This window comes from Lagenorhynchus albirostris, chromosome 10 (assembly GCF_949774975.1).
Source record: "Lagenorhynchus albirostris chromosome 10, mLagAlb1.1, whole genome shotgun sequence".
Classification (NCBI taxonomy): Eukaryota; Metazoa; Chordata; class Mammalia; order Artiodactyla; family Delphinidae; genus Lagenorhynchus; species Lagenorhynchus albirostris.
This window is the reverse complement of record NC_083104.1, coordinates 61477293-61504349: the sequence shown is the minus strand read 5'-3', so window position 1 is coordinate 61504349 and position 27057 is coordinate 61477293. Positions and strand designations below refer to the sequence as shown.

Genomic DNA, 27057 nt, shown 5'->3' with positions numbered 1-27057 from the left:
AGCCTTGAGTAGAAATGGAGTCTTATGTCTGCTGAGGCTCCATACATTGAGATTAAAGGATCTTTAAGTGATTTCTTGAAGGGATGACTGCGGGTAGAGCAAGGCACTCACTTCCATAACATTGCCTTCTCTTTCTCTCTAATATCTAACTCTTCCAGATGGTCAAGTATCTGGTATCAAGAAGAAAAACTTGTATTCAGTGGAAACTTGATTTTGTTTTTAAGGATAAACATGAGCCTTTGGGGGGAAAATAAACTGTCTTTCATCCCGTATCATCTAAACTGAAAAGAGAATTTTATTCATTCATTCATTTATTCCTTTTTTCACTAATTCATGCATCCCTTTATTCACTAATTCATTCATCCCTTTATTCACTAATTCATTCATCCCTTTAGTCACTCATTCATTCCTCCCTTTATTCACTCAGTCATTCATTTGCAATTGGGAGTGGGGAACTGTGAGTAGGCAAGAGGGAAGGGCAGGAAGAAGAGATTGTGTAAAACAGTTTAAAGCAATGCTGTCTTTACACATTATGAATGAGTTAGCACCAAACTGCTAAAGTAAAATCCCTCACTTGATTAAAGCCTTGATTGCCACTTCCAAAACCCAGAGCTTTCTTAGGATTTTAAAGTAGGGCCAATATAATCAGAGTAAGACTGCAAAGGTGTAATAGCAGGATGTCTTTCCAACTCTAAGACGTGATTTCCAGTGGCTCGGAATAACGAGATTTCATCGCTGTCCCTTACTGTTCCAAAAAAACACGTCCCAGTATGTTCTGTATTATGTGAATCTCGTGTTCTATTTCATGTGATATCTCTAAGCTGGTCTGTCCAAATTCCAATTCCAGCTTTTTCTAAGTTCTGCTGTGATCTACGGTTCATTCTGTTAAGTCTTTTCCATAATCCCTCCATTCCATATTATATATATACACCTTCAGTGCTCCTTCCCTCCCTCACATCCTAACACCTTCCCTTAATCGCCTCTTAATCATTTGCCTGAAAAGTAAACTGTCCAACCACTTATTGTTTCCTTCCAGATGCTGCCGCGGAATGACTCTCCATGGACTTCCTGAATATTCCGTCATGGTCAGTTGGCTGGGCAGACTGTGAGTGCAGCACTCCAAAGATTTTAAGCTCTTTCTTTCCAAGAAATCTCAGAGCTAACACCATTGTTTCCTCACAAAAACAGCTAACATCTGCAGACTGGAGCATCAAAACAAAAAAAAATTGTGCATGGTTCTGCTAAAGTTGGATGTAAACTTTCTCGGCCACTTTAGGCAATAAATCAATGTTCTTCTTTTCAATTTCTATTGAAAAATAAACCACAGTGGCTGATTTTCAATTTCCCCTCAGAGGAATACTTAACAAACAGGTTACATGCAATGACTAATTAGTCCTTCTGCCTTCCATCTAAGCAAAGTCAGCTTCTATTTGGAAATCCTCTGCTCTATCTTAAGCCAACTTTTAAAAAAACTATATGAATTACCTAAGAAACAGACACAGACTCACAGACACAGAGAACAGACTTGTGGTTGCCAAGGGTGGGGGAGGGATGGATTAGGAGTTTGGGATTAGCAGATGCAAACTATTATATATAGAATGGATGGACAACAAGGTCCTACTGTGTAGCACAGGGAACTATATTCAATATCCTGTGATAAACCATAATGGAAAAGAATATGAAAAAGAATGTATATATGTGTATAACTGAGTCACTTTGCTGTACAGCAGAAATTAATGCATTTTAAATCAACTCTACTTCAATAAATTTTGTTTAAAAATCTATATGATTATGCTTAAGTAACAGCCCATCACCATCAACTATAAAATCAATAAAATCCCTCTATCAATATAATGTTAAACTGATAAAATTAAAATTCCAATTGTTATATTAATACCCATTCGAATTCTGTACCTTGAATAGCACTTTCTAACTTCTTCCTTTCAAATGCCACTATTTTATTCCTAAGTGGAAATGATTTCTCTTTCCTCACTTGGACCATTCCAAGCTGGTCTTCTCAGCATACACTAGAGTCAAAAACGAATGAGATTATAAACCATAATACCAGATTCTCAAACAATTCTATAATATCTCTTTACAAAGTTCACAAATCATTTAAACATTTTTTATCCCTCTTTAAATGTACAGTGGTATTTTATAAATACCAATAACAGGAACATCTACGTATATTAGAGATCACTAAAAGAAACACATACACACACAGAAACTATTTTAATGCTGGGTAGTTTGAGAGAATGAAAGATGGTTGTTCAGAAAAGGCCTCAGGATCTGCTGCCCCTACCACCAGGCCACCTGCCCTCAGGGTGTCTCCTTTTAGTCCTTGTGGAGGGAAGGGGCTGGGACCTCAAACCTTAGGTGGTTCGGTTAGCAGTAATAAGAGTCCAAAGTCACATACTACAAATCTAATAACTTAAAATGGTCATTTGAAAACTTATTTGAGATAATATATTGAAGTCTCAAGGACCCTCAAAGATGACAGCAGAACAGGCTAAGCAGTCAACTACAAGGCAGGCAGGACAAACAGAGCTGCATTGTGGAAGATTCTATCCTAATGAATGCCTTGTCCTACACGCCCACTTTTCAGGGGTTCCTCTCAGCTCTTATCATATCAATCTCATACACAATGTCCTCAACTACCCCAGGTCAGAATTTCCCCAAGTGCTCTAACTCCAAAATTTATGCTTTGATATATTCCCATTCACCCAACAGTAATAAATATATACTCATTTATATTCATAGACATAAACCTACATACTTGAAGACCTACATCCATGCACTTGCAGACATGTTTGGATACGGATGGTGTCTCTTTCATGCACAAGTTGATAAATATATATATATATATATATATATATTTACAAGAACAAGTTCATGAGCCATAAATTTTTGCCTTCATGAAAATTAGAGCAACTAAAATTTATCAACACTTGAAAAGTATTCAAATTTTTAGCTAATAATAACTAATAAATTATAAACTAGTGTTCTAGGAAAATATTGATATATGCTGGCAGGGATGTTAAAGCCAAAATGGAAAAAATAAAACACATAGCCTCTAGACTGAATATGATTACACTCTGCCTCGACAGTAATACAACTAGCAAAACTGTATAAGAATCTGTTCAGTTTTTCTGACTTTCAATTCCTGTGAATTCTATGGTATATGAGATTTATATATTTTACTAATGATTAGGTACATATTCGATTTTTTCACACTTACTTTTCCTTCCTGGAAATTAATAAGATATCATTATGTTATAGCATGTCTCAGTTCAGTTTAATTATTTTAAACTCTCTAAAAGAGTTCTCAGAACAGACTTGTTGTTGCCAAGGGGGAGGGGGTGGGGAAGGGATGGAGTGAGAGGTTGGGGTTAGCAGATGTAAGCTTTTATATATAAAATGGATAAACATGGATAAACAAAGTCCTACTGTATAGCACAGGGAACTATATTCAATATCCTGTGATAAACCATAATGAAAAGAATATTTAAAAATAATGTATATATATGTATAACTGAATCACTTTGCTGCACAGCAGAAATTAACACAACATTGTAAATCAACTATACTTCAATAAAAAAATAAAAGAGTTCTCAGCATTCACTTTTTACTGTCCCTACTGTTCAACAGAAAATACCTCCAACAATACTATGAATCTGAAAACAGAAGATGGTTATTACATGTAGTTTGACTAGTTAAATCATTTGATACCAAGTTTTACATGTGGCTTCATTAAAACTATTGATAGCTAAATAGGAGTTCACACAAAATGAATGACAAGGATCATCTTTGTCTTCTCCTTCCCAAGTTTGAGAAGGAGTTGCTGGTCTTCTTTCACATTTGCTTTTAGGAAAAAGAAAAGTGGCATCAACTATCCAGGGACTTGCAGCTTTCCCAGAGGTGGATGGTACAGCCTCCAAGCCTGAGCCCCCCTGGAACCGAGGCAGCCCCATGGAAAGGGGAAGGGACCATGGGAGCTCCTGACCCCTCACCAATCTGCACTCCCAGCCCAGGTTTGAGAAACGCTGAGCAGTAATGCAAGGATAGCAAAACTGCAGGAAAGAGTGGTGTGAGAGTGTTCAGTCCTAACTCATGTTCAGTCCTAACGTGCCTGGGTCTGGTTCCTGAGTTACTCAGGCTGAGTTTCTCAAATGGAAGATACTGAAGTCCTTCTCCTGAGGGCACATTCTTGGCATTAGAACAACTGCTTTGACAAATGACAGAAAAGTATCATTTTCTATGCTTCAAAAAACCCATGTCTTATTAATAAAAATCTTTATTAACCTCACAAGTGTACTTCAGAACAGGTTAGGTCACTGAGTTGTTTTCTGTTTTTGGTTTTGTTGCATTGTAATATGCCTTTTCTCTACACACTATGGTTTTAGATGGCCACTCAAAGAAAAAAAAAAGAATAAAGATTCAACAGTTAAAGTAAATAGATTTTTCTGACAGAAGTTATGCAGGAACTTTCAATATGTATATGAAGTCTGCATACACAATATTTGGTATATAGGCAACAATACATTTTAAATAAATCTGACCTTTTTGATACAATGGTACTTGTTCATTTGACTTACTCACTAAAAAACTAAGGAAGAATGCGTGTCTCAGAAATATCCTGTAAAACTATTAACCTGAGCTCAGGACAAAGAGAAGGCTGCTGGTAGATCAGAGTGAAAGGAGGAGATCATGAAAAGTCACAAAAGTCTTTGGAATCATCATAAAAAATCTGAATAACTTGTCTCTGAAGAAGAGTGATTTATTCAGGTCCGTCCACCTGAGGCTTTAAATACTGGATCTCAAAATAAACTACAGTTCAAAGCTAAGCTATATCATCCTAAGCCATTTGTAACCAACTTCAGTGATAGATTAAGCTAGAACTTTACTAATATGTTAAAAAGAAAACACATTAAACAAATGAGTACAAAATAATTTTCCTGTAACTGAAGTTCCTACTGTTCAATTGACTGACATGATATAGTGAAGAAATACAGGCTTTGGAACCTTACACAGATTCAAATCCAGTGCCTCTACCAGGTATTTGGCCTGGAGAAAGTAAATATTATTCATTCCCTTTCCTCATATTAAAAATGAAAATCACAGGACCTTCTTTGCAGGACTATAAGAGTTCAGAAAGATGTAAATTCCTTAGCAAACTTTGCTGATAAAGAGTGGTTGTTGTCCAAATGTCCACTGAAAGATGAATTGATAAAGAAGATGTGGCACATATATACAATGGAATATTACTTGGCCATAAAAAAGAATGAAATAATGCCATTCGCAGCAACATGGATGGACCTAGAGATTATCATACTAAGTGAAGTAAGTCTGATGAAGAAAGACAAATGTGGAATCTAAAATATGACACGAATGAATCTACCTGTGAAACAGAAACAGACTCACAGGCATAGAGAACAGACTTGTGGTTGCCAAGGGGGAAGGGGAGTGGGGGATGGATGGAGTGGGAGGTTTGGATTAGCAGATGCAAGCTTTTACATATAGAATGGATAAACAACAAGGTCCTACTATATAGCACAGGGAACTATATTCAATATCCTGTGATAAACCATTACAGAAAAGAATATAAAAAAAAATATATGTATAACTGAATCTCTTTGCTGTACAGCAGAAATTAACATAACATTGTAAATCAAAAATAGTTCAATACGTATGTTTTCCCCTAAGAGTTTTATAGTGTCTGGCCTTACATTTAGGTCTTTAATCCATTTTGAGTTTATTTTTGTGTATGGTGTTAGGGAGTGTTCTAATTTCATACTTTTACATGTACCTGTCAAGTTTTCCCAGCACCACTTATTGAATAGGCTGTCTCTTCTCCACTGTATATTCTTGCCTCCTTTATCAAAGATAAGGTGACCATATGTGTGTGGGTTTATCTCTGGGCTTTCTATCCTGTTCCATTGATCTATCTTTCTGTTTTTGTGCCAGTACCATACTGTCTTGATTATTGTAGCTTTGTAGTATAGTCTGAAGTCAGGGAGCCTGATTCCTCCAGCTCCATTTTTCGTTCTCAAGATTGCTTTGGCTATTCAGGGTCTTTTGTGTTTCCATACAAATACCAAACATAGGGTGGATAGCTAGTGGGAAGCAGCCGCATGGCACAGGGAGATCAGCTAGGTGGTTTGTGACCACCTAGAGGGGTGGGAGAGGGAGGGTGGGAGGGAGGGAGACGCAAGAGGGAAGAGCTATGGGAACATATGTATATGTATAACTGATTCACTTTGTTGTAAAGCAAAAACTAACACACCATTATAAAGCAATTATACTCCAATAAAGATGTTAATAAATAAATAAATTTATTAAAAAGTAAAAAAAAAGAATAGTTAAATAAAATAATTTTTTTAAAAAAGAGTGTTTGGTGGTATCATCATCATCATCATATAATTTCCTAAACTCTTATTAATAATATTTATTAACAATTAGCATAATATTATGTCTCTCATATATTCTTAACTTTGTCCCATGCAATAAGCCAGTTGCAAACCTATTGCGATTATGCTAAAATAATACTCCTGCCCTAAATAATAACCGGTTATCACTATGGCATTCCCATCAAAAGGTCAACATCTATATAATGCTTTGGAGAGCAAATAGATTTAAAAGATCCAGCTCTCTAGAGATGAGTATTTATGCAAGCTTCTGTTCCATCTCCTTTAGCTCAAGTTTTCCCTTCAACATTTTCTAGAGCATACATTCAGCAGAATTACAGTGAATTAAATATTAAAATCTTGTAATATGGGAATGGGAACTAAGTGACAGCAGACATTCACGAGTGAACCTCTGAATCACTCCATCTGTTTCTCCACCGGTTCTGCAAATGTCTTCTAAACCCACCCCTAAAATCTAGGCAAAGAGAATTCCAAATTGCCCTCAGCTTTTATGTGTGATCAGGTCCACAGCTTTCTGCAAAACGCAAGGTTTGAACGGTGACATGGCATTTTAAAAATCAGAGAATCCTTGGTCCCTACATAAAAATTCTCAAAGAGTAGAAATTGTGTCTAACTAAAATAAGATTCATATTTTGACTTCAAGATTCAGCTATGATCAGCTTCTATTTCACAGTGAAATAAATATAGATTGAGGAAAGAATTTTAAAAGTGGATGCCAAACTCTGCACATCCAGTGGGTTACAGACATACAAAAGTATTGGCAGAGAGCCCCTCCACTTCCTTCAAGATCCATCTGGAAGGAAACCCCAGAAGGAAAGATGTCTGACAGACATGTTCTCTTTGGGGTTTCCTGCCTCCTTGTCTTCCAAGCTTCCTAGACCCCATCAGTTGTTAATAAAGTTCACCAAAAAGACTTTCTGAAAGGCTGATTTCACAGTGTGAAACTTATATTAAAGGCATTTTTCTCTAGTTGAAGTTTCCTTCCATCCACATTTCCCTACTTCACAAATCCAAGAAAGCATGAATTGGAAAGTTGCAAGCGTAAGGTGACATTTGATGTGCTATCAGTGGGATACTCAGCCCAAATGCTGAATCCAACACTGGAGACCATAGCTTACACACTGCAACAGAGAAGCTGCATCATCCTGAGGGTATCATTATACCCCTCGACGTCTCTACTCCTTCTCCTGTAAAATGGAGTTATGGGAAGATGAATATCATATGCTGTGTGGATTAACCTAATAAAAACCTAGATATACAAAGTGAATGAAAAGCTAGATTTGAAGTTGGTTTTTCAGAGACAGTAGTCTGCCATCTTCTCGGTCTGCCAGCTTTCTGAACAAAGTCTTATTCCCTGCCTCAACACCTTGTCTCCGATTCATTGGCCTGTTGTGTGGTGAGCAGAGCGAGCTTGGACTCAGTAACGCACTTGGCTTAGCCAGCAGGAGGCTTGCTGCTCTTGGCTAGCCAGCCCCCGTCAGGGAATATTGGGGCAAGGCGCTAGCAGCTGCCAGGACAGTTTGTCCTGAGGACCTTCCCTTCAGAGTTCTCTGAAGCGGCACCAGCTACCCCAGCGCTTGGCGGTTAAGGCCAGGAACCGATCAACTTCCATTTGGGGCTACGAGTTGATGGACTCGATTTGATTCTGGAGGGAGACGGGGTTGCACTACAAGAAGCTCCTGGCTTACCCCTGGTTCCTGACCAACACGTGGCCAGAGAAATTGGGAAGAAGCCTCTGAAGAGACTCTTGTGGCCTACCACTGAATGAAGCAGATCCTGACTCAGTATTTCAGTAGAGTGTTCCGGAAGCCCTCCTTGAGGAATGTACTAAAAAATCAGCTTCAGAAACCAAAATAACTAAAGAGACATTGCAGTAAGAAATACTGTGTGCAACGCCGGCCTCTGCCGCCGCAATCCATGTCCCTCGCTCCCCCCACCGCCTGAGTGAGCCAGAGCCCCCGCATCAGCGGCTCTTTTAACCCCGTCCTGTCTGAGCGAAAAACAGACGCCCTCCGGCAACCTACACGCAGAGGCGGGGCCAAATCCAAAGCTGAGCCCCTGGGAGCTGTGAGATCAAAGAAGAGAAAGGGAAATCTCTCCCAGCAGCCTCGGAAGCAGCGGATTAAAGCTCCACAATCAACTTGATGTACCCTGCATCTGTGGAATACATGAATAGACAACGAGTCATCCCAAATTGAGGAGGTGGACTTTGAGAACAAGATTTATTATTTTTTCCCCTTTTCCTCTTTTTGTGAGTGTGTATGTGTAAGCTTCTGTGTGAGATTTTGTCAGTATAGCTTTGCTTCCACCATTTGTCCTGGGTTTCTATCCGTCCGTTTTTGTTTTGTTTTGTTTTGTTTAAATTTTTTTTGTAATAATTATTTTTTATTTTAATAACTTTGTTTTATTTTACTTTATCTTCTTTCTTTCTTTTTTCCTTCCTTCCTTCCTTCCTCCCTCCCTCCCTCCTTTCCTTCTTTCCTTCTTTCCTTCTCTCTTCCTTCCTTCCTTCCTTCCTTCCTTCCTTCCTTCCTTCCTTCCTTCCTTCCTTCCTTCCTTTCTTTCTTCCTACTGCTACTAATTCATTCTCTCTACTTTTTCACCCTTTTATTCTGTGCCGTGTGGATGAAAGGCTCTTGGTGCTGCAGCCAGGAGTGTGTACTGTGCCTCTGAGGTGGGAGAGCCAACATCAGGACACTGGTCAACAAGAGACCTCCCACCTCCACATAATATCAAATGGCGAAAATCTCCCAGAGATCTCCATCTCAATGCCAGCACCCAGCTTCACTCAATGACGAGCAAGCTACAGTGCTGGACACCCTATGTGAAACAACTAGCAAAACAGGAACACAACGCCACCCATTAGCACAGAGGCTGCCTAAGATCATAATAATTCCACAGACACCCCAAAACACACCACCAGACGTGGACCTGCCCACCAGAAAGCAAGATACAGCCTCATCCACCAGAACACAGGCACTAGTCCCCTCCACCAGGAAGCCTACACAACCCACTGAACCAACCTTAGCCACTGGGGAGACACCAAAAACAATGGGAACTATGAACCTGCAGCCTGCAAAAAGGAGACCCCAAACACAGTAAGATAAGCAAAATGAGAAGACAGAAAAACACACCGCAGATGAAGGAGCAAGATAAAAACCCACCAGACCTAATAAATGAAGAGGAAATAGGCGGTCTAACTGAAAAAGAATTCAGAATAATGATAGTAAAGATGATCCAAAATCATCTTTAGACAAAATGCAAGAAACATTTAACAAGGAACTAGAAGAACTAAAGATGAAACAAACAATGATGAACAACTCAATAAATGAAATTAAAAATACTCTAGATGGGATCAACAGCAGAATAACCGAGGCAGAAAAATGGATAAGTGACCTGGAAGATAAAATAGTGGAAATAACTACTGCAGAGAAGAATAAAGAAAAAAGAATGAAAAGAACTGAGGACAGTCTCGGAGACCTCTGGGACAACATTAAATGCACCAACATTTGAATTATAGGGGTTCCAGAAGAAGAAGAGAAAAAGAAAGGGATTGAGAAAATATTTGAAGAGATTATAGTTGAAAACTTCCCTAATATGGGAAAGGAAATAGTTAACCAAGTCCAGGAAGCACAGAGAGTTCCATACAGGATAAAACCAAGGAGAAATACGACAAGACACATATTAATCAAACTGTCAAAAATTAAATACAAAGAAAGCATATTAAAAGCAGCAAGAGAAAAACAACAAATAACACACAAGGGAATTCCCATAAGGTTAACAGCTGATCTTTCAGCAGAAACTCTGCAAGCCAGAAGGGAGTGGAGGACATATTTAAAGTGATGAAGGAGAGAAAACTGCAACCAAGATTACTCTACCTAGCAAGGATCTCATTCAGGTTTGATGGAGAAATTAAAACCTTTACAGACACGCAAAAGCTGAGAGAGTTCAGCAGCACCAAACCAGCTTTACAACAAATGCTAAAGGAACTTCTCTAGGCAAGAAACACAAGAGAAGGAAAAGACCTACAATAACGAATCCAAAACAATTCAGAAAATGGGAATAGGAACATACATATCGATAATTACCTTAAGTGTAAATGGACTAAATGCTCCCACCAAAAGACACAGATTGGCTAAATGGATACAAAAACAAGACCCATATATATGCTGTCTAAAAGAGTCCCACTTCAGACCTAGAGACACATACAGACTGAAAGTAAGGGGATGGAAAAAGTATTCCATGCAAATGGAAACAAAAAGAAAGCTGGAGTAGCAATTCTCATATCAGACAAAATAGACTTTAAAATAAAGGCTATTAGAAGAGACAAAGAAGGACACTACATAATGATCAAGGGATCAATCCAAGAAGAAGATATAACAATTTTAAATATTTATGCACCCAACATAGGAGCACCTCAATACATAAGGCAAATACTAACAGCCATAAAAGGGGAAATTGACAGTAACACACTCATAGTAGGGGACTGTAACACCTCACTTTCACCAATGGACAGATCATCCAAAATGAAAATAAATAAGGAAACACAAGCTTTAAATGATACATTAAACAAGACGAACTTAATTGATATTTATAGGACACTCCAACCAGAAACAACAGAATACACATTTTTCTCAAGTGCTTATGGAACATTCTCCAGGATAGATCATATCTTGGGTCAAAAATCAAGCCTTGGTAAATTTAAGAAAATTTAAGTTGTATCAAGTATCTTTTCCGACCACAATGCTATAAGACTAGATATCAATGACAGGAAAAGATCTGTAAAAAATACAAACACATGGAGGTTAAACAATACACTACTTACTAACGAAGTGATCACTGAAAAAATCAAAGAGGAAATAAAAAAACTCTAGAAACAAATGACAATGGAGACATGATGACCAAAACCTATGGGATGCAGCAAAAGCAGCTCTAAGAGGGAAGTTTATAGCAATACAAGCTCACCTTAAGAAACAGGAAACATCTCGAATAAACAACCTAACCTTACATCTAAAGCAATTAGAGAAAGAAGAACAAAAAAACACCAAAGTTAGCAGAAGGAAAGAAATCTTAAAAATCAGATCAGAAATACATGAAAAAGAAATGAAGGAAACGATAGCAAAGATCAATAAAACTAAAACCTGGTTCTTTGAGAAGACAAAAAAAATTGATAAACCACTAGCCAGACTCATCAAGAAAAAAAGGGAGAAGACTCAAATCAATAGAATTAGAAATGAAAAAGGAGAAGTAAAAACTGACACTGCAGAAATACAAAAGATCATGAGAGATTACTACAAGCAACTCTATGCAAATAAAATGAACAACCTGGAAGAAATGGACAAATTCTTAGAAATGCACAACGTGCCAAGACTGAATCAGGAAGAAATAGAAAATATGAACAGACCAATCACAAGCACTGAAATTGAAACTGTGATTAAAAATCTTCCAACAAACAAAAGCCCAGGACCAGATGGCTTCACAGGTGAATTCTATCAAACATTTACAGAATAGCGAACACCTAGCCTTCTCAAACTCTTCCAAAATATAGCAGAGGGAGGAACACTCCCAAATTTATTCTATGAGGCCACCATCACCTTGATACCAAAACCAGACAAGGATGTCACAAAGAAAGAAAACTACAGGCCAATATCACTGATGAACATAGATGCAAAAATCCTCAACAAAATACTAGCAAACAGAATCCAACAGCACATTAATAGGATCATACTCCATGATCAAGTGGGGTTTATTCCAGGAATTCAAGGATTCTTCAATATACACAAATCAATCAATGTGATAAACCATATTAACAAACTGAAGGAGAAAAACCATATGGTCATCTCAGTAGATGCAGAGAAAGCTTTTGACAAAATTCAACACGCATTTATGGTAAAAACCTTGCAGAAAGTAGGCATAGAGGGAACTTTCCTCAACATAATAAAGGCCATATATGACAAACCACAGCCAACATCATCCTCAATGGTGAAAAACTGAAACCATTTCCACGAAGATCAGGAATACGACAAGGTTGCCCACTCTCACCACTATTATTCAACATAGTTTTGGAAGTTTTAGCCACAGCAATCAGAGAAGAAAAGGAAATAAAAGGAATCCAAATCAGAAAAGAAGAAGTAAAGCTGTCACTGTTTGCAGATGACATGATCCTATACATAGAGAACCCTAAAAATGCTACCAAAAAACTACTAGAGCTAATCAATGAATTTGGTAAAGTAGCAGGATACAAAATTCATGCACAGAAATCTCTGGCATTCCTATACACTAATGATGAAAAATCTGAAAGTGAAATCAAGAAAACACTCCCATTTACCATTGCAACAAAAAGAATAAAATATCTAGGAATAAACCTACCTAAGGAGACAAAAGACCTGTAAGCAAAAAATTATAAGACACTGATGAAAGAAATTAAAGATGATAAAAATAGATGGAAAGATATACCATGTTCTTGGATAGGAAGAATCAACATTGTGAAAATGACTCTACTACCCAAAGCAATCTACAGATTCAATGCAATCCCTATCAAACTACCACTGGCATTTTTCACAGAACTAGAACAAAAAATTCCAAAATTTTTCTGGAAACACAGAAGACCCTGAATAGCCAAAGCAATCTTTAGAACAAAAAATGGAGCTGGAGGAATCAGGCTTCCTGACTTCAGACTGTACTACAAAGCTACAGTAATCAAGACTGTATGGTACTGGCACAAAAACAGAAAGATAGATCAATGGAACAGGATGGAAAGCCCAGAGATAAACCCACACACATATGGTCACCTTATCTTTGATAAAGTATGCAGGAATGTACAGTGGAGAAAGGACAGCCTCTTCAGTAAGTGGTGCTGGGAAAACTGGACAGGTACATGTGAAAGTATGAGATTAGATCACTTGCTAACAGCATACACAAAAATAAACTCAAAACGGATTAAAGACGTAAATGTAAGGCCAGAAACTATCAAACTCTTAGAGGAAAACATAGGCAGAACACTCTATGACATAAATCACAGCAAGATCCTTTTTGACCCACCTCCTAGAGGAATGGAAATAAAAACAAAAATAAACAAATGGGACCAAATGAAACTTCAAAGCTTTTGCACAGCAAAGGGAATCATAAACAAGACCAAAAGACAACCCTCAGAATGGGAGAAAATATTTGCAAATGAAGCAACTGACAAAGAATTAATCCCCAAAATTTACAAGCAGCTCATGCAGCTCAATAACAAAAAAACAAAAAACCCAATCCAAAAATGGGCAGAAGACCTAAATAGACATTTCTGCAAAGAAAATATACAGACTGCCAACAAACACATGAAAGAATGCTCAACATCATGAATCATTAGAGAAATGCAAATCAAAACTACAATGAGATATCATTTCACACCGGTCAGAATGGCCATCATCAAAATATCTAGAAACAATAAATGCTGGAGAGGGTGTGGAGAAAAGGGAACACTCTTGCACTGCTGGTGGGAATGTGAATTGGTACAGCCACTATGGAGAGCAGTATGGAGGTTCCTTAGAAAAACTACAGATAGAACTACCATATGACCCAGCAATCCTACTACTGGGCATATACCCTGAGAAAACCATAATTCAAAAAGAGCCATGTACCAAAATGTTCATTGCAGCTCTATGTACAATAGCCAGGTGATGGAAGCAACCTAAGTGTCCATCATCAGATGAATGGATAAAGAAGATGTGGCACATATATACAATGGAATATTACTCAGCCATAAAAAGAAAGGAAATTGAGCTATTTGTAATGAGGTGGATAGACCTAAAGTCTGTCATACAGAGTGAAGTAAGTCAGAAAGAGAAAGACAAATATCGTATGCTAACACATATATATGGAATTTATGAAAAAAAAATGTCATGAAGTACCTAGGGGTAAGACCGGAATAAAGACACAGACCTACTAGAGAATGGACTTGAGGATATGGGGAGGGGGAAGGGTGAGCTGTGACAAAGTGAGAGAGAGACATGGACATATATACACTACCAAACGTAAGGTAGATAGCTAGTGGGAAGCAGCCACATAGCACAGGGAGATCAGCTCGGTGCTTTGAGACCACCTGGAGGGGTGGGATAGGGAGGGTCGGAGGGAGGGAGACGCAAGAGGGAAGAGATATGGGAATATATGTATACGTATAACTGATTCACTTTGTTATAAAGCAGAAACTAGCACACCATTGTAAAGCAATTATACCCCAATAAAGATGTTAAAACAACAAAAAAACTAGATTCTACTTTTTTTTGACCTTTACAATGATAGCCGATAGCCATGAAAGAAAATAATAGACTTTCAAGTTTCCAAAATGAACACATGAATTTAAAAAAAAGACATTCTATTCCAATACAAAAAATAATAAATAAGAGTGAAAGCTACTAATTCTTGTTTACAAAAATAATAGCTTTGATATAATTAAATACATATTTTTGCCATTTAGAAAGTCAATGAATGTGGCTTAAACCAGCTGAAGTTTACTCTATGAATGAGTTTTTACTATATCCAAACTAATTTATTCTGCAAACATTTACCACGATCTAAGTACTTAAGTCTTCTGGATAACAGAAAAGGTAAATAAAACATAGTTTCGCTCCTTGAGAAGGCCTCAGTCTAGCACTGCAAATATTACATATTTACTAAAGAGATGTTTCCACCTACTCAACCATCTTTGGGAAGGAACTGGGCTTCAATGCAGAAAACAAACATGGGTCCACCGAGCAGTATTCAAGAACTGGGGTTGGCAGGGGCAGCAGTGAAGAACACAAAGAAATACTTATAAGAAAAAGTTTCACCACAAGTAAAAGGCGAGTATCCATCTTCAAATCAAGTATGAAAGTAATAATAAGGAAATTTTTAAAATTAAGGATCTTTAAATTATTATTTTTTGTAAAAGATTAGATATATGAAAAATAGATACATACTTAGATAGATACGTAGATTGATTGATTGCTTGATGGATGACAGAGAGATGATAGATGGATGATAGATAGATTGATTTATTGGTGGATGGATGGATGGACGATGCATGAAAGATGATAGATAGATAAATAGGTAGATGACAGATGGGTGAAAGAAAGAAAGATAGATAGATGACAGATAGGTGATAGATATTGTTAAGGCAATTTTTAACATTAGGGACCTTTAAATTATTTTTTATGATAGATAGACAGATGATAGATAATAGATTGATGATAGATATATAGATTGATTGATGGATGGATGATAGAGATAGATGATATATGGATGACAGATATGTAGTTGATGCAGCTACAGATTGATAAACACAGATACAGATACAGATTGATATGTTATAATCATACATATATATATTTACCACATAGACTACAATCATCATCACTAACTCCCCCGGCCCTGAATTAGAATAAATGTACAGGTTTGTGTTTAAATAAATTGCAAGAAAGGATTGTGGCGAGTGGGGGTGAGGGGAATTGGTCCAAATAAAAAGCAAAGCCAAGAAATTAGCTTTCAGAGGAACACAGCAGTGAAGAATGAAAATGTGGCCTGGGCTGCACCCTTGGGACAGAATCTCCAGTGGTTCTACCTCCCATGTGACACTTGGCCCTCCTGCCCCACAGCATCCTCACCACCCGGCAAGCATCAGGGTCAGGGTATAGATCTTCCCCTCCCTGGAGCAGGTGGAGAAGTGTCAGCTCCCCCTTTCTAGAGCATGATTGCAACTCACAGCTCCAGCCCCTTCATCACTACCTAGAAACAACAGCTTTCACTTAAATTTTATATTTTTCAGAGAGCTTTTCCATTCTTGCTAATCTTGGCTTTTACATAAATTACATGAAAAAAAAAGTCCAAAATATGCCTCTAGGAACCTGAATAACTTTTTAAATTATCCTCCAGTAAAATTCAAGTAAAAATCAGTCTAATTTCAGAATGAATGTGTTTAGAAATAATATCTGGTGATCAATATTTAGTTTCTATGAGAAAAGAACATAAACATTGGCTCATACATATGGTTAGATCCAGGAGAAGAAATCCCCAAACACCTGAGCCTTCATTTAGGAATGAATTCTGATCACTATGAAAAGGAAGATGGTCCCAAAGGGAAAAATGGCAAACTCCTGGTAATTTAAAGACTACTTCCTGCCTGCTGAATGATTACGATTACACTCTACACTGTTGGAAAATATGCCAATGTTTAGAAATGTCCTGGATGGTCTCATTAAAGCATCCCCATGTAATTGTCCGGTAAGGACCACAGAATCAAATATCCACATGCACAGGAAGATAACCTGGGTGCCCGAGGTAGCTAAGTATATGAGCAAAGAGTACAAATCCTGTTTAAGGCATTCATATGTACTTATCTTTTAAGTGTAGTCTTGATCAAACAAAACATTTCCAGAGGTTAAATATGGCTCACCTGTGTAGCAGCAAATTTGCATCTCCTACTTAAACTAACAATCATGAGACCAGGAAACTTGTTTTCTTGTGTTGCTTTTACTGTGAGGTCTTCAAGCAGTCTGGACAACACTTTCAAATCAGAATTTCTGCTAAAATGATATTCCCCACATATATGAGTTTGTACGATCTCTTTTAAATACCATCTGCTCCATAAAAGTGACCCATCAAGTTATGGGTCTGCACAGTCTAGCCCCTTGGTTGATGAGGGAAAATCAAAAGAAACAAAAATAAAAGCTAAACTTGGAAGAGGAAAATGAAGAAGAAAGGGTCAGGGAAAGTTACAGCCCAGAATGAATAAGCAGAAAGGAAGCCAGAAAACTTGGAGGAGCTCAGAGCTAATGAAAAAAACAAGAACACAGGGCAGGGGGAGAAAAGGATGTGAAAGCCAGCTGGAAGGAGAGAAAGCAAGGAAGAGAGGAGCTAACAGAAATCCAAGGACAGAAAGTATTGGAGATGGGAGGGAACAGGAAATTTATTGGAAACCAAGTTGTTTTTCCTTATGCATCCAATGCAATTCTATTCCAGGCAGAACTCTAGTCTCACCTTCAAAGAGGAGAGAAGGGAAGTCAAAACTCATAGGAGCCCTTCATGGGTTGGAGCCAGGAGCTCTCAGAAGACAGATTAGAGGAAACATGAGCCTACAGCTGACCCTTTGACAGAAGATACAGAGATGAAGGGGCAGCAGCATCACTCAGTCCAGCATTTCCCAAAAGGTAGGTGAAGCAAAAACAGTGAGAGCTGGGCTCCAACACTGGGCTCCAATGTACTGAATTTCTAGCACATTTAATAAACACCTCCATTGACTCCTATCACCAGAAAGGTCAGGAAGCACTGGTATAGTGGAAAACTGGGAGCTCTGGAACCTCAGCTGACGGAATTCAATTCCTAGATCATCAACTACTGACCATGAACAAATTATTTAATGTTTCTGTATCCCAGTTACTAAACCTATAAAATAGATTGTTATGGGGATTGAGTTATGGCATGTAAAGCAGTTAGGCAGTGCCCAATGCATATTGAATATGAACCAGGAATGAATCAAGACAAAGCAAAAGATAGCATTGTAAAGAAAAGGTTAATAAGAAGAAGAAAATATTTTTACCCACTTCAGGGCCATTAAATGGAAAGATCCAAAATAATCTCATATCAATAGAGATAAAATACTGTAAATTTAATCACTCATTGATTCGTTCATTTATTTAACAAATTTTATTGACCTATGTCACACATAAGGAGGGAGTAAATAGCATACTGTTTCCCCAAAGCAAGATACTTAATTTAGGCAGCACATTAATTTTTATCTTTAAAAAATATCTTTCACAATTTTTACTTATAGTGAAAATCATTATGTCAGTGTTTCTGTAAAATATTATTTTTCATGAAGCAGCCAATCTTTTAATTCAATTTTTGGACTTTAAATTGTTACTCTATACAAAGTTCAAGCTATAAGATGAATAAGTTCTAGGAATCTAAGGCACAGCATAGTGATTAACACTACAGTTAATAATATATTATATCCTTGAAAGCTGCTAAGAGAGTAAATCTTAAATGGTCTCAGCACAAAAAAGAAATGGTAATTATGTGATGTGATGCAGATGCTAGCCAATGCTATGGTGACAATCATTTTGCAATATATGAATGTATCAAATTTATATACCTTAAACTTACACAATGTTATATGTCAATTATATCTCAATAAAGCTTGAAAAATAAATACACAAATTGTTACTGTCAACAGTTTGCATATTACCTGGAATGTAACCACTTCAAAAGCTTTGTAATATGGTAAATGAATATATTTTTCAATTCCAATTATATTGCAAAATAGGTGTTTTTTTTTAATATTTCCCCTGTTATATTAGTAATTTTTTAACTAGCTTGTTCAAAACAAACTTCTCACAGAGAACCAGAAAATCTGGTGAAAATATTAGTGAAAAACACTTCTTTGATAGCCTTTGGAGTCTCCAAGGGAGGGTGTACTTCAGTGGCCAAGATACTCGCAGAAGAAAAACACAGAGGGGTGATACCAAAATTCAGCATGAACTTTCCTCTTGAGGCATTCGCCAATTCTATGCAATCAGGTGAGAAACTGAGAAGAGCATCAGAGCTTCCAGGGGTCTTAGAAGTTGGGGAGGAAATATTTTTGAGCTCAGGTTCAACAAGGAGAAGACATTCTGGTAAACACTCTAGGCTTTTAGTTAGAACCCCTGGAGAGCAACAAAATAAAAGTAAGCGTGAATAGAAAAGACAAGCCCTCACAAATGAAGTAGGTCCAGCCTTGAATCAGCTAAACATCTGATTGGCTTAAGGTAAGCTACCCTTGCACTTATTGCCTGTTAGAAGCAAAAGATAATCAATCCTTCCTGCACCTCACACCCATCGGGATGGCTATTACCAAAATGACAAGAAATAAGTGTTGGTGAGGATGTGGAGAAAAGGGAACCCCTGTGCAATGGGGAATGTAAATTGGTGCAGCCACTATGGAAAACAGCATGAAGGGTCCTCAAAAAATTAAAAATAAAACTATCATATAATTCAGCAATTCTGCTTCTAGCTATTTATCCTAAGGAAAGGAAATCATTGTCTTGAACAGATATCTGCACCCCCATGTTCATTGCAGCACTCTTTGCAATAGCCAAGACGTGAAAACAACCCAAGTACCCATTGACAGATGAATGGATAAAGAAAATATGGTGTATATATCTACACAAAGGCATATTATTCAGTCATAAAAAGAAGGAAATCATGCCATTTGCTACCTGATGGACCCTGAGGGTATTATGCTAAGCAAAATAAGTCACACAGAAAGAGACAAGTACTTATATGTGACATCTTAAAAAAAACAAAATTAGATACCGAGAACAGATTGGTGGTTGCCAGAGACAGGGTGTAGAGGGTGGGCAAAAGGGAGTGGGGGGAAGGTAATCATTTCTGGAGGACAGTATGACTCAGAGCCTCAAATTATGTCTATAACATTTTCATAACAGGTGTCTAACCTAAACTGAAAAATTAGTAGGCATTGCAAGAGGAAGGATACATGAAAGAGACCCACTGGAGATCTGAATATTGGAGTTACCAGACATGGAACTTAAAATAACTGATAAGTATTCAAGAATTCTTGATAAGATGGAGAATTGTGGCAGAGAGCTAAAAATTGGTTTTAAAAACCATATAGAAGTCCATTAATTCAAAAATATAACTAAAATTAAGAACTCACATTAAATCAGCAGCAAATTAGACAAAGCTAAAGAGGGTATTAGTGAAATGGAATAGGTGAGAAAAAATATTCAGACTGAACATGGTGAGAAACAAAAGATAAAAAAAATACAAAAAATGAGTATATGAAATAAATGGGTCACAAGGAACATTCCAAGATTCTTCAAGCTATAGGTCCAAGTTGGGGGGTGGTTAAAAAAGAGACAGAAGCAATAGTTGAAGAGAATTGATTGAAAAATTTCCAAAACATATGGAAGCCAACAAGCATCAAGATCCAAGAAGTGCTATGAATCATTATCAGATATAAAGAAACTACCTGTAGACTCATCATAGTCATACTGTTGGAAACCAAAGATAACAAGAAGAGAATGAAAGATATATTATCATCAAAGAACTAAATAAAAGTAAAACTAACAGCTGATTTCCCTCTGGTTTGTCTCTGGTTTCCATTTTATCTGTTGAGAAATCTGCATTTCGTACTGCTGTCATGTCATGTATTCTAATTCTTTATATGGAACATATATTTATACTCAATATTCATTATATTTATGCACATTGCACACGTATATACATAAATGTAATTCAAGCAAAGAAAAACTGAAAGAAATTATCACCACCAGATTTTTACTAAAGAAAGTATTAAAGCAAATATTTCTAGTTGAAGGGAAATAATTTCAGATGAAAGAATGGAGATGAAGAAAGCAATAAAGAGCAAAGGAAAGAGGAAATATATGCATAGATATAAATGTATATTGACTATAAATACATATTACAAATATACCATATAGAAAATTAATATATACAACAACAATATAGAAAGCGAAGGCAGTAAAGGGAGTTAAATTATCATATTTTTAATAAGTTGCAATAAAACTAATTTATATAATATTTTAATAAGTCAAGGTTGTACGTTGACATCTTATAGGTAGCAACTACCAGTACCATAAAAACAGTACATAACTAACAAGCCAACCCAAGGGAAAAATGAATTTTAAAATTTACATAATTTCAAAAGAAGTCATAAAAAAGAGAAACAGGGCAGTAAAGGACAAAAGAACACCTGAGACAAACAGAAAACAAACAGTGTAATGGTAGGTTTGTTCCTTTCTGAAAATTCCTCCCCACTCACTCTAAGGTATTTTGTAAATGTACTAACAGCTTCAGAGTTGTAAACTGAAAAGCATATAGTTACTTTAATCTTTTAATTAAATTTAAGCAAAAATATTGTACATTCCAATTAAATTCAAGTGACGGTTTAACACTAAATACTTGGAATCATAATATTTGCTGACAGCAAATGTAACTTAAAGGATCAGGATATAATGTAAACTAACTATAAATTTAATCTCACAAAATCTACAATTTTGTCTTTAAAAAACTAATATATTTTAAGTGTTGTTTATGATAGAATTTAGGTCCTTAGGAATTTTATTGCTGTAATGGGGTATTAATACATGAAGATATTTAGCTACTGCTTAAGCAGCACTTGGAAATCAAAGAAGGACTACTTTACAGGGAACCTAATTTTAACCCAAACTTTAAACCACGAGTTAAGCCAGCTTCATCATATCCATTTTAACAGAGACAAATATAGAAAATAAAACAGGCCCTAAGAGATACCTTGAACCATAGAAGGATCAATTTTAACCTCCTGGTCTATTAAGGAAATCTGAAAAACCAATGCCATTAGTTACAAAAAAAAAAGAGAGGAAGAGAACTAAAGAATTTAATTAGTGGAGCTGTGGTAGTGCAAGCCTTTAATTCACATTGACCCATTTTATGTTTGGTAATAAATTGCTAAACTTCAAATGTGTATATTTGTACTTACACACACACAATATTTAATTTTATCTTAATAATATATTGGTAGCAGAAAAAGGGCTAGGTTTTGAATCTTTCTATTGACTAGCACAGTATTCTTTCAAAATAGAGCACTCTGTCTGTCCCAACTGCAGCCAAATTATTTCAAAACTTAGGGGTCCTGCCCATGATTCCCTCTGCCAGATTTAACAGTGGAGAAATAGTTAAGCTCTGTGCATCTTTTAACAGCTTCCAGAATCCATTTTCAACTCTTTCCCTATCAAAGTATGACTAGATTCTATAAAAAGATAACACACAACCCAAACGTCCATCTACAGATGAATGGATAAAGAAGATGTGGTACATATATACAATGGAATATTACTCCACCATTAAAAAGAATGAAATAATGCCATTTGCAGCAACATGCATGGAACTGGAGATTATCATACTAAGTGAAGTAAGTCAGAAAAAGACAAATATCACATGCTATCACTTATATGTGGAATCTAAAAAAAAAAATGATACAAATGAACTTATTTACAAAACAGAAATAGACTCATAGGCATAGAAAATAATCTTACAGTTACCAAAGGGGAAATTAGGGTGAGAGATAAATTAGGAGCTTGGGATTAGCAAATACAATCTACTATATATAAAATAGATAAACAACAAGGTTTTATTGTATAGCACAGGGAACTATATTCAATATCTTTTAATAACCTAAATTGGAAAAGAATCTGAAAAAGAATATATACATATGTGTATGTGTAACTGACTTGCTTTGCTGTACACTGGAAACTAACACACCATTATAAATCAACTATAGTTCAATAAAAAAAGGTAAAACACAAACAGTAATAATACCCATCTAACAGCACGAAGACCAAACTTTATTGACACCTGTCTTCTCATCACTTTGGCATTCACATAACAAATAGTTAGCATTTTATTACAATGTGCTAATCATTGTTTTGGACCCTGAAAAGTGCTATGAAGGATTTCACGTTCCCCATAAATCTGAGATGCTTATGCCCTAGAAGGAAAAACATCCATTCATTTGTTCATTCAACAAGTATTCATTGGCCATTAAAAACTAGTCAGACATTTTGTTCATTGCTGAGGATTTTGTGGTGGAATTTTTCCTTACTTTTATGATACTTAGAGTCTGGTAGGGAATTAAACATAAAATGATCACAACAATAAATGTAAAATTCATATTATTTGTAATGAACAGTGCAAAGTAAGATAACAAGAAATGCTTGCCTTGAGAGTCTGGGAAAGATTTCATGAGGAAGCAACATTTGAGTTGAGAGCTCAAGGTTAGTTATTTGAAAAGAATCTTCCTAGCAGAGAGTAAAACAGGTAAAGATCATGTTTCCAGAGGAAAGATGATTGGAAAACTCAAAAGAAGGACACAGTGGCAAGGATAAGAGAACATAGCTTAAGAGGATGCTGCAGAGAGATGCAATGAAGAGAACACCTGAGGCTTCCAAGAACACATTAAAGATTTTGCTTGCTATTCATTCCTAAAAGCAATGAGAATTCACAGAAGGTTGTGAAACGGGAGAATAGCATGATTCTGTGTAAAACAGAGAACTTCTCCCAACTAGCTGTAGAAACAATGGGTTGAAGGATCGCAAGAGTCTAGTAGTTCGTTGGAGAGAGAATGCCACTTTAAAATTGATAGCAGCAGTAGAGTTGGGAAAACAGATGGATCTGTGAGAAATTCGAGGTAGAATTGCAGGACTTAGTGATACTTTGGTTATGGGGGAAAGAAGGAAAGGAGCTCTTGGTTTGTGCTTCCAGGGCTGAATGAATTGCAATGGCATACCCTGCAATAGGAAATTCTAGAGAATGTCTGGGGTTGGAAGGGGAAGAAGAACGTGATTCCGATTTTGCAAATGTTGGGTTTGAATTACTTTTGAGATACCCAAGTGATGATGTCAGGTGAGCAGGTGAACATCAGGACTGGAGCTTAAGAGAGAGATTGTAATATGAATCTGGAAGACATGAGTATACTAATAGTAACAGGAACTGTGAGTGTGCATAAAAAGTCATGAGGAATCTGAAGATTTACCCCTGAGCCAGTCTAGTTCTAGCCTGAGGAACCAGAGAGGTAGGGCTTAAAGCAGCAACAATGTTGTTAAACACAAGCCAAAGAAGAAGGTAAATTTCAGAGTGCAGTGTCACTGCTGCTGTGTATTCAATAGGACATGACCTAAAACATTACCATTTCACAACACTGGAACTAAAACAGAACTATGCATAAAATGCCATGAGAGCACAGAAAAAGGCTAGCAACTCTGGAAGGAGAAAAGGGTTGGTCAAAAGAAGTGATATTTAAGCTGTGTCTGAGGAATAAATAGGAGTTTCTCACTAAAGCAGTCCAGGGTTAAAACAGCAATATTTGGAGAAGGTATTGCTATTTCTCCAAAAAGGAACAAAAAGTCTTTATTAGGCTGATGAATGTCCAAAAACCCTATTCCCCGCATTCCTAGATCAGTCATCCTAGTCATTTTCTTTCTTTTTTTATCCTAGTCATTTTCAATTACCCTGTTTCCACATCCCTGCAAGGCAAAGTAGACATCCTCATCTAGCAGTCTAGCCTCTGTCATGTTCCCCAAAGCCCACAAAATTAGAATATGGGGGTTGCGGGAGAGAAAAATAATATTAACCCAGCAACAAAAGTCATATAAAGTCTCAGACTTCGGGACTGGAAGGTAAGGATTCCTGATTCTGTAACAGAGTGAATATAAGGTTATATTATCTTTATAATACAAAGATCAAATGAGAAGGCAGGAAAATTAAATAGAAGACAAGAGAACATACAGGAAAATAAAGAATTATTTTCCCTTTCTTGATCGTCAGCAACAGTCTTTGAGTCAGATGACCAGGGCCATCTTTAAGTAATGAGGAGCAAAGTATCTTTTAGAGAATCCACAAACGCTGAACTCCAATCTGTAGAACTAAAATTACAATGCCACATATTGATACATTGAACTGAAAATACACTAACTATAAAACTATAGAAAAATGGATGCCTAATATTAGAATAGTTGATTTAAAAACACAAATTTAAATTATGCTTACCCACTAAAATATTATACTTAATACAAATTATTATTTTGTACATAGATGAATCAGGAATAAACATTTTTGTATCCACCAAAATTCAAAACAATAATAGCTAAACCCTGAGTCTTCCTCCCTTTTCCCACGTTTTCACATTCACTTAACAATTATCACTGTTATTCCTTTGTGAAACTTTAAATTTTAAGCTCTTTTAAGGGAAAAGTCTATTTCTTTATATAGATTTTCTTCATTTACTTGCCATTTCCGGTTGAGAGTGCATTAAATCGCAAGTATGTGGATACTACTCACTTGCCTAATAATTGTCTTAAAATAGGCTTTCAGGAATCAACATGGGAATACATTTTGGACTGAAATCGCTGTTATTTACCATTTTCCCCCAGCTTGCTCAAGTGTGTTGAAGCATAAATACATTAGGGATAATTAATGATATGACGGATGATTTCATCCCACCGTGTTTTCCCAACCTTCTGTGTTGGCTTTGTTCCTTTTTCCGCCTCATATTCTGACAAATTCGTCGTCTTTGTCACACAATAATCAGGAGAAAACTGAAAAGAAGGGCGCTATCCTCGGAGGAGTGCTGTGTATTATGACTCATCCCTTCCAAGGGAAACACAGAGAAGGAACAGTTTCCTTTAGGCGACCTGCACGTGGCCAAGATAGGGATTTTAGTGGGTCTGAGCTGCAGGGGTGGGTCTGCAATTCACCCCAGAGAGATGATGGGAAACCTTTTAAGGGGCGAGGTTTGACATTACAGAACTGTCGCAGGAAGGGCCCAGGGTGAGAGACGACACAAGAAGGGGAGAGGAGGCCTGGGGGATGACGGAAGAGGGTGGGGACCCCCTGGGCCACGAGGTGGTACCTGCGCGGGCTCGAACGCCCCTGCCACTGAATCCCCGATCCAGAGATGCTCCCGGAGAAGTTGTTGGTAGCTGAGGCAGTGCTTCACCGCGGATGGCACGTTCCCCATGGCCAGGTCCGGGGCGGCTGTAGGCGATGGGAGAGAGCGGGGAGGAGAGAGATGCGGGCCGGGCGCGCGCTGCGGTCCCGCGCCGGCCCCCGAGCGCGCCTTCCGCCTCCCGCGCGCGCTGAGCCCGGCCCCGCTCTGTGTACTGCAGCGGCGCCAAGCCGAGAGCGCCCAGAGCAGGGCGCGCGGGAGACACCTGCGCGCACGCGGGCCACCCGGAGCCGAAGCGCGGAGGAGATATTCCCAGCATGGCGCGCCTGCTGCTCTGCACCCAGCAAGTAGGGCTGATCGCATCTGCACACGCCCCACTCACCGGCTTCTCACCTGGTTCAGAATCCACAGGGAAGAAAGGGTTAGGTCTCCATCAAAGGAAGAGGGTCTGCGTTTTCTTGTCTGGCAGTTTGCTCATTCCCAGCCTTTGGCGTCCACTGTAGATGCATCCGGCCTTGAACTCACTTGAGTTTATCTTCATGACAATAAACTTGACATACACACACAGATTTAAAAGATAACCAACAAGGACCTACCGTATAGCGCAGGGAACTCTGCTCAATATTCTGCAATAACCTAAATGGGAAAAGAACTTGAAAAAGAATAGATGCATGTATTCGTACAACTGAATCACTTTTCTATACACCTGAAACTAACACAACATTGCTAATAAACTATACTCCAATATAAAATAAAAATTTAAAAATAAAGACATCAGTCATATTGGCTTAAGGCCCACCCAAACAACCCTTCAAATCAGAAAATCAACCTTGACACAGCACTACCATCCAATCTACATACCCCATGCAAATTTCACCAACTGTATCAACAGTGTCCCATTTGCTCAAAAAAAATAGTTATATTTTTTAAAAGCTCGATTTTTAAATATTATGAGACAGGAGATATGCTCAATATTTTGTAATAACCTGTAAGGGAAATTTTATATATATATATATATATATATATATATATAAACATAGAACACATATATGTTATAACTTAGCCCATACATTTATACTACATATGCCAAGCTTCTGTTTTATTGTTTTCTTTGCTGTTTTTCTCTTTGCTTCTAATATTAAGGTTTTATATTTTGAATAAATGATGCAG

At 37.3% G+C, this 27057-nt stretch overlaps 1 protein-coding gene across 4 annotated transcripts in view; it reads right to left on the bottom strand.

Annotated features, from left to right (window-relative positions):
- HMGCLL1 (3-hydroxy-3-methylglutaryl-CoA lyase like 1) overlaps positions 1-25986 on the bottom strand; it is a 137742-nt gene extending 111756 nt beyond the window's left edge. For 3 of the 4 annotated variants that reach the window (XM_060164112.1, XM_060164114.1, XM_060164116.1), the window contains exon 1: positions 25852-25986. In XM_060164112.1, the coding sequence (XP_060020095.1) occupies positions 25852-25959 (108 nt within the window). In that variant the 5' untranslated portion in view covers positions 25960-25986. Of the gene's footprint in view, positions 1-16839; positions 17127-25851 lie in introns of those variants that run through there. The other variant, XM_060164113.1, reaches the window with a different exon arrangement.
- Between the last annotated feature and the right edge of the window lie 1071 nt (positions 25987-27057).